The 8,297-nt window shown below is 41.7% G+C and overlaps 2 protein-coding genes across 2 annotated transcripts; one reads left to right on the forward strand and one right to left on the reverse strand.

The window, feature by feature from the left end:
* Positions 1 to 25: 25 nt before the first annotated feature.
* On the forward strand, positions 26 to 5,980 carry ECHDC2 (enoyl-CoA hydratase domain containing 2). The gene is made up of 10 exons (XM_080603324.1): positions 26 to 157; positions 969 to 1,036; positions 1,643 to 1,730; positions 2,271 to 2,357; positions 2,925 to 3,017; positions 3,555 to 3,611; positions 4,002 to 4,189; positions 4,618 to 4,668; positions 4,956 to 5,003; positions 5,685 to 5,980. Exons 1-10 carry the CDS (start codon positions 37 to 39, stop codon positions 5,760 to 5,762), a joined length of 879 nt encoding a protein of 292 aa, XP_080459450.1. The 5' UTR covers positions 26 to 36; the 3' UTR covers positions 5,763 to 5,980.
* Positions 1,043 to 7,838, reverse strand: LOC308199317 (uncharacterized protein). The gene is made up of 3 exons (XM_080603347.1): positions 7,715 to 7,838; positions 7,128 to 7,229; positions 1,043 to 1,516 (listed from the first exon to the last, which is right to left on the reverse strand). Exons 1-3 carry the CDS (start codon positions 7,799 to 7,801, stop codon positions 1,376 to 1,378), a joined length of 330 nt encoding a protein of 109 aa, XP_080459473.1. The 5' UTR covers positions 7,802 to 7,838; the 3' UTR covers positions 1,043 to 1,375.
* Positions 7,839 to 8,297: the final 459 nt, after the last annotated feature.

Consider the following 8,297-nt stretch of genomic DNA (forward strand, 5'->3'; position numbering starts at 1 on the left):
CCCCGTCCCCGCCTCCGGCCGGGGCCGAGCGGCGCCATGTTACGGCTGGGGCCGGGGCGGGCTGGGGGGCGGCTGCTGCTGCGCTGGGCCCGCGGAGGGTCCCCCGCGGCCGCCCCGCGGCGGGGCGCGGAGGTGCTGGTCGGCGGGGAGGGCGGCGGTGAGTGCGGGGGGAAGCGGGGCTGGGCCGGGGGCCGCCGCCCGTCCGGCAGGGGGGTCCCCTCCGAGGTACCCCCATGCCCCGAGGGGTGGCCGTGGCCCGCGGAGCCGGCGGGCGGCAGCGCCCGTGGGTGAGGAAGGAGGCGGCCGCCTTCACAAAATGGTCGCAGCCCTGGAAACCCGCCCCGGAGCGCCCAGATCCCAGTTTACAGAGCACAGGTGCAGGGGGCAGAGGTAGATGTGGTCGCGTGCTGCCGCCCGGACCTGGCAACTTTGGGTAAAGTCCTGCCCCCTGAGGGGCTCGTTAGCCGTAAACGAAATGGGGCTGTAATTCCTAAGCAGTTCTGGAGCATGAACTGGGAGTTTGTGGTGCCCACATGCAAACAGCAATTAAAGGTGGTTTTTTTTTTTTCACTAAGGAGAAAATTGAACACAGTAAGACTGTAAATTAAAACCCGAGATAAGTAGTACTTAAACCAGAAACCTAATTGTTTTTTTTTTTCCATTCCTGCAGTGTTTCTAAGACATTCTTGGATGTCATGTTCATTTTTTAAACACCTGCTTATTTGTATTATCTGTAATGCTATCAAATCTTGTTGTCTTGCAACACTGGATTTCATAGGCAGTTTCTTGTCACTAATTTTCCTGGATTTTGCGGCACCTCCACTTTTAAAATAATGGATGGCATTAGAATATACTTACATGCGTTTTCAGGGAAGAGAAGATGCAGCATTTGCAGATATAGTTCCCAGCTGAATTACTGTGTCAGCATATTAAATGAAGTATAACTGAAATTGTCTCCTATTACTAAGGTATTGCTGAAATCCTAATGAACCGACCCCATGCGAGAAATTCATTGGGAAAAGTATTTGTAAATGAAGTGAGTATGGCCCTGGCCTGTAAATGTGTTTGGGATCATGATTGGTAACTAAATGTGATAAGAATAATTGTGGGAAATCGAAAACAAAGGCTTAATCTCTTGCTGAAAGTCAGCAGAGACTGCATTTGGAAGAGGCAGATTGTCGTATGTCCATATTGCAGTAGCTTCAGAAGGGGAGCAGACACATACTGCCATTATTTAAGGCAGCTAACTCAGATTCAAGTTAATATCATCACTTGAGTAATTACAACAAAATCATACTCATTGTCAGACCATAGCAGAGCTTTGGCGCTCTGCTCAAGGTTGATACTTTCCAGCGAGAGTCTGGCTTGTTCCATGTCAGGCAGGAGGGTTTAAGGAACAGCAAGGGTTCATCTTGGACTGGCAGTGAAAAAGAGATGGGGAGACCTGTTCTTCTGAGGCTGTCATGGAAGGCTCCTGCTGGTTCCACATATGTGATTTCCAGGAAACTCCTGGCACCTGCAGAGGAATAAAAAGGGGGGAAAAATTAAAAAGGCATATAGATTAGGAGCTTGCTATAATTTTTGTATATACATCTATGTGCTTAAAGTTTTTCTTCTTTTGTTTGTACTCTTTCCCTCATAGCTTTTTAGCGCTCTGGAACAGCTCCGCTTTGATGAGAAAGTTCGTGTAGTGGTGTTCAAGAGCGAAGTGAAAGGCGTATTTTGTGCTGGTAGGTAACAGGTTCTGCAAACTACTATTAAAAAATTGATGGCTGCTAGGGTTGTGTGCAGATCAGATTGTGTAGAAAAGCAGCTGGAAATGAATGCTAAAAGAAAAACAGGTTAGCTTTTGAGTAGCAAATAACACATTCTCTCTTTTGCCTGTTCTCTCTGCTTCAGCAGTGAAGATGTGTGACAGTGAGCCACACAGGCTCTGTGGCTCACACCCTTTCCTCTCTGTGCTACCCTTTGTTTTCCATTTATAATCACCTTTAAGCCCAGGTACCTCAGGTATTGGAGTCCTTGTTTTCCAGTTTTATGGATTAGGATCAGACATCGGTACTCCTCTGAAATTTGTTCACAGCGCATACCCTAGCCACTGCTCCAACCCAAATATCTACATTCCAGAGCTTCCTATGACCTTACTTAACCAGAATACTGCATTTCAAGACTTCTGAAGTGGTCTCTCCTGAGGGGTGGCAGGAGGGAGTACAGTTCAGACATTTCTTCCCTGTTTGTGGATTCTTACCTTTTTCTCTCGTGCAATTTAGGTGCGGACTTAAAGGAGCGTGCAAAGATGGATGATGCAGAAGTTGGACATTTTGTTAAAAGGCTGAGAAATCTAATGGATGAAATAGGTAAATGATTATCTCAATTGGAAAATTTGTCTCTGACTGGCTCCTCAGGTGGCTCCAGCTTAGACCTGATAAAAAGAGCTGATTAGACCTAAATACTAACTATACTGCTGCCACTCCAAGGACAAGATTACATTTCAGTACTGACTTCTCTATGATGAAGAGCAGTGCACAAACATACGTATAAGTATCTGCTTTTAACAAAGCATTATATATAAAATTCCATGTAATCCTCGGGAAACAGTGCTAGACAAAATGAGTGACGTTGGTTGTCCCGCTTTTAATATATACTCAAAAGCACTCCTGATACTGTGCTGACCCAAAACCAAGGGACTTGGACCTCTGAATGTATTTGCTGAATGCCAGGTTTCTTATACCTGATACTTCCCACCCCTCACTTCTTGGGTCTCACTACGGAAATACCAAAGTCAAATCCGACTGATACCAGTCAGAACAGCAGGACAGTCAGAATGGAGAACTACTAAATGCTTTAGAATTTAGGCATTTAAAAAATTCCAGAAGTGAGTGCAACAGAATTCTGGGAACTATAATCTGTATTGTCTTCTCTAGCTGCCCTGCCTGTACCCACAATTGCTGCAATAGATGGCTACGCATTGGGCGGTGGACTAGAAATGGCGTTAGCTTGTGACCTTCGAGTAGCAGGTTTGTGTGTTGCTTAATGTAGGGTTCTTCTTGTAATCAGTGACTATATTTTAAAAAGAGCATATTCTTGTGATAGCTGACTTACTAGAAGCCAGTAGGCTAAGAGAGGAACTGACACAGTTCAGGAAATGAGTAGGCATTTGTCCAGATACTGTGATGCTTGGTTTCTATTGGGGAAGTAATTTCCTTGCATAAAAAATAAAGCCTATTTTTAGACAATATTACGATTCCTCCAGAAAACTGTTGATGGGATTCAATAGTCCTTATGTAGTATTGCATCAGTACTTTGGTTAGATCTAACACTTCCTCCTTAAATCAACTTGGAGCAAAAGCCTTGCTTCTTCTATTTCCATTCTTCTATCCATTATATTTCATCTACTGTGGGCCCCAGGTTCATTTTTCTATATAAAAATGCTTCATTAGGGGTAAGCAGCCATATTATACATCCCTCTTGAGACAGATGTTGATTAAGCAATTTCTAGCAACTTGGAAAAAAGTAACTAAACCCCATACTTTCTTTTTGTTGTTATTAAATAGCTTCATCAGCTAAAATGGGCCTTATTGAGACCACAAGAGGGCTTCTTCCAGGAGCAGGTACCTTCATTATATATTCAGTCTCTTTCTCAGCTGTACAGCAAATATTTTGCCATTAGAGCACCTGAAATGTGTTCTGTTTTGGTTTTGAGTTTAAATAACATCTTCTAGTGACCCAGGAAATCTCTGAATTCTGTTCCAAGTACTGTCTCTGACTTGCTGTCAACCTAGGAAAGTCCCTTTACTCTTTTTCCAGTTTATCAAAATATTCACAAGGATGCTAAAGACTTTCAGATGCTTTGCAAATGTTGACGTGTTCAGCAAATAGTTAAAAGAAATACATAATCCCTTTATTTTTCAGACTTCCTTGTTACATAAAGAGACAAAAATTCTGTTGCTTCTACGGGCATTTCTAGAAATGGAAAACGGTGTTTTTGCTCTTGTCATAAGGTGGAACCCAGCGTCTGCCCAGATGTGTTGGAGTAGGTCTTGCAAAGGAACTCATTTTCACGGGTAGACAAATTGATGGACAAGAAGCCTTCTCCATGGGATTAGTAAATCACGCAGTGCCCCAGAATGAGGAGGGAGATGCAGCTTACCAGAGAGCATTAACTTTGGCTAAAGAAATCCTTCCTCAGGTCAGTATGTTATTCGTATTGTCAATACAAAGAAGTAATTTCTGCTTCCCTTAAGAATGAACAAACAACTGAAATTCCATTTTGTGAAATATTAAAGTCTTGGTACCTGAAAAAGTCTAGTTCTGTCCTTTCTTGTGAATGCAGCTTCTGTAGGAACTTAGCATCCAGTTACTTAACCCATAGGACAGCTTTACCTCCCAGACCCGCAGGACATTGACAGCTTGCAGTGTGTACATCTAATAACTGTAGATAATGACAAATTGGATTTTAGAAGTACTTAACTAACTTACTGTAAATTGCTATAGATAAAAAAAACTCAATTGGAGGTAGGGTAGTGCTACCACTATAACTACTGTTGTATTGTGAACCAATGTGGCTTCAATTATTTTAAAGTTTGTTGCTTTTTTTTGGTTTTGTTTTTAATAAAGGCTCCAATTGCTGTGAAAATGGGAAAACTGGCAATAAACAGAGGAATAGAGGTAATTTTTTTTCTAAATACTGAGGTAAAGGAAGCAGATAAGCAGCTCTTTGAAATTACTACAGTAAAAACATTTACAACAGATGAACTGTAATCCTTGTTTAAAAAAGGCATTTAGACCCTTTTCAGGGTTTTTTAAAGATTTGCTTTAAAGACAAAATTCATACAGGATTTTGTTCTACAGATTGTAGCACTCCAGTTCTAATACAGTAGTGAAGTTTCATGCCAGTCACTAAAAATGAATGTTTGTTTTGAAGGTGTATCTCTTTCCTTCCCTCTCGTCTGCAGGTTGATATTGCATCAGGGATGGCCATTGAAGGGATGTGTTATGCCCAGGTAGGTTACCTTCGGACTGTGTGCCCAAAAAGAGTAATTACTGCACATTTTCTAAAGACAGATATTCCCAGCATCCTATTGTATTTTCTCCTCTACAACAGAAGACAGCTAAACAGCTAAATCTGAAGCTCTGAGAACTCAAGTGCAGTTCCAGATGTCTGTATTATAATGTTAACTGTTCATGCATAGCTGCCTCTCTGACACTGCCTGAGACCAAAGTCCATCCTTAAATAAATAACCTTCAGTGGGAAGTAACTGTATAATCCTGCAGTTTCAGCAGTACATTAATTACAGTGTGAGTTTTACTAACAGTTTTCATCTTAAAATTAGATTCCTCCCATAGTCGTTCTTTCTGACAGGTTTTGGGAGCAGGTACCTTTCTCAATTAACCATTTAACTGCTAAATGGTTAATTGATGCTAAATGCTAAATGGACTACTAAATGAATGGAAAACTTTTTCTATGTAATTCTCTTGATTTCTGATCTTGTCTTGGACACGTTGCTTGTGATTCTACTACAACCTAGTCTCTTTATTTACCTAATAGCTTTTCTTTCAATGGTACATCTTGCAATCTGCAAAGGGTCTGAGACCACTACTGCCAAATTAATTTGTATTTTAAAATGACATTAAATTTGTCAAATACATGCCTTTTTTTTTTTTTTTTTTTTTTAAAAACACAGAATATTCCCACAAGAGACCGTCAGGAAGGGATGGCTGCCTTCAAGGAGAAACGACCACCTCGGTTTATTGGCAAATAATGCTTCCTAGCTTCTCCCTTCCTACCTCCCCAGCACCCCTCCACCCCCTTTTTTTAATGATAAAGTACGCAAGTAGGCACAAAGAGGGACCTGCTCATTTCTTGGGATTATTTTTATGACTGCACTCTGTATACTTGGCTCCTTGCCCTGGACTGCATTTTTGAATACTCCACTGGATCATTTGCTCTTCTCAAATAAAGATTTAACTTTGTACATCTGATCTTCTTAAAGAACATACATCTTTCCTTTCCTTGTTCTGAAGGTGAAACAAGCTGGCACTAAGGCAGTACAGGGCCTCAGCTTGTTAACTGATTATTAATGTCAGGATAGACTGCCCCTACGAACCTCTGATTTATAGGTTGAATTCATGGCTCTAGCTTCGAACCTAATTCTCATGCATGCTGCTCAGTTCCCCTTTTGTGGCTGAGCTGATGACTGCAGAATAATGTGTGTGGGCTAGGGTGGGGAGCAGAGCTGCTGTTTTCGGAGGCAGCATATTCGCACAGCCTGATCAATGTAACTTTTGATGGATTCTTTTCAGCCAGCCAGCTCTGAGGAATGCTGAATTACAAACAGTAGTCTGGTGTTTACTGCAACTGAAGGGGTATAAAAACTATTTCTAAACTTTGTTCCTAACAGTACAGAGAGGCATTTAAAGTCTAAACATCTGAACCTAGCTTCCTTCTTAGAAAATAAGGGTTCAAGTTCTCCTTACAGAGGACTCACAAGCTGTGCTTTCCTCAGGACTAGCACCACTGGCCTTTACGATGAGACCCTGAAAGCAACCCAGTATTTCCTTAACAGTTTGTGAATGGCTATAACAACCATACATGTATTTATACCTGCAGCTATCCATTTAATTTGTCTTGTGGCAAGTTTAAGTCTCCATAGCACAAGGTATTTGAATCTAAACTAGTAGATCAGCAGGGGTTCTCACCATCAGCAGCTCTCTGGTTTTTCTCTTGTATTATATAAAAGCTGCAATTCACCTTCCTCAGTTAATATTACATTACCTAGCAGCTGAAGTGAAAAATTGGAGAAGTTTATTTTAGGGAATTCCCAACCACTTCTGATTGCCCCTTTTCTGACCTAGGTTTTTATTATCTCTGCACATTTCCTTCCTTCCCTCAGTTCCATCATTCAGCATCTCTGTTGAAACATAAAATTAAGTCTGCTGTGGCAGCAAAAGCTCAAGAAAGCAAAAATTAATGCAGTAGCCATTCTAATTCACCTATCACTGTGGAAGTCTTATCTACAGGGCCTGATTTAAAGATAGAAGGTCCTGTTTCTCTGAGTTCAGAAAGAAAACCTCTTAATTCACAGAAGACTGAACAGAAAGAGACTATAAAGCAGCCATGGACTCACCGTGCAGATAAAAGCCTCATTTTCAAATTTTACTGCAGTTTTTTGGTGGTATTTTGTGTACAGGAAAGAAACTGGCCTCCGATGGCCACAAATATGCTGCACCTAAACGTCAACAGAATAATGTAAAACCTCCACACAGCAACGCTCTTCCAAGTAATCAGACAGAGCAAGCAGTATTACCTCAGAGCCATGGTGTTTAACTCCAGTCTGTCACGAGCAGTGCAAAACACTGCTATTACTCCACTCAGCTGAACCTGTTTGGTATCAATGCTTCAGAAAATGAAACATCAGCATGCAAGGCCTGAATGTGCACATACACATGGCTACCAGCTAGTCTATGCCAAACATCTCGGGCATGTCACCTTTCTCCCATCACTTTTTTCCCCTCTATTGCCCAACTGGACGTTGAAGCTTCCTTCTCCATGTTCTTAGAGGCTCTCCAGCACTCAGAGATGCCACAAAATTTAGCTCTACAGCTTCCAACTTTCCTGGACTGCAGCCTTCAAGCAAGAGTGAATTAATAGAGAAATAAGCTTTTAGCAAATACATTAAAAGTTATCAACATACACTTGCAAAATTCAGCTTACCGTATCAGAAACGGGCACCACTTTGTAACATGATGGTCTTGAATCAAACCACAACTTCACTAGTGCCAAAACCTTAATACTGTGCATGAAGTAGCCTTACCAGACTACACATGTACAAGTTTCCTACGTAAAGGTCTGCAAAGGTAAAGCAGAGTCATTATCTTCAGCCTTAACAAAAAGTTGACAAATGCCACTGGTGAAATACACGAGTTCAGAAGTTGCTTCCAGAATTACTCCACCTTAGCAGGAACTGCTGAAGCTGCCCAGCAATGCGAAGAGACCTTTCTGTAGGCGGCACACACAAGTAAATTGTTAGTTAAGTAGATTTACACCTTGTTGCCATTCATATTTTTCTGCTTAAAAGAGCTCTGCTCACTGTTTGCCTGAAGCATGTGGGAACAAAACAAGGGTATGGAAAATCATCTACAGTCTCTCTGGTTGCTGAATTTCATGAAGAAACATCTTCGCCATCTGAACCGGCACCAGCATCCCATTCATTTTGTGCAGCACATAGTAGCAGCGTTTTAGTTAAGATGCTTCACCAAGTTCTCCTGTTATTAGGAAAGAACAGTGTTGGAAAGAA

The sequence above is a fragment of the Anser brachyrhynchus genome (genome assembly GCF_964034855.1).
Source record: "Anser brachyrhynchus genome assembly, chromosome: 8".
Classification (NCBI taxonomy): Eukaryota; Metazoa; Chordata; class Aves; order Anseriformes; family Anatidae; genus Anser; species Anser brachyrhynchus.

Excerpts from the sequence above, each read along its gene's own strand:
- ECHDC2 (XM_080603324.1), top strand. The coding sequence starts at position 37 with ATGTTACGGCTGGGGCCGGGGCGGGCTGGGGGGCGGCTGCTGCTGCGC. Across the intron at positions 1,037-1,642 it reads GAAAAGTATTTGTAAATGAA|CTTTTTAGCGCTCTGGAACA; the intron begins GTGAGTATGGCC and ends TTTCCCTCATAG. Across the intron at positions 4,190-4,617 it reads CTAAAGAAATCCTTCCTCAG|GCTCCAATTGCTGTGAAAAT; the intron begins GTCAGTATGTTA and ends TTTTTAATAAAG.
- LOC308199317 (XM_080603347.1), bottom strand. The coding sequence starts at position 7,801 with ATGCACAGTATTAAGGTTTTGGCACTAGTGAAGTTGTGGTTTGATTCA. Across the intron at positions 7,230-7,714 it reads TGGTGCCCGTTTCTGATACG|GTGCAGCATATTTGTGGCCA; the intron begins GTAAGCTGAATT and ends GTTGACGTTTAG. Across the intron at positions 1,517-7,127 it reads ATGAGGCTTTTATCTGCACG|GTGCCAGGAGTTTCCTGGAA; the intron begins GTGAGTCCATGG and ends ATTCCTCTGCAG.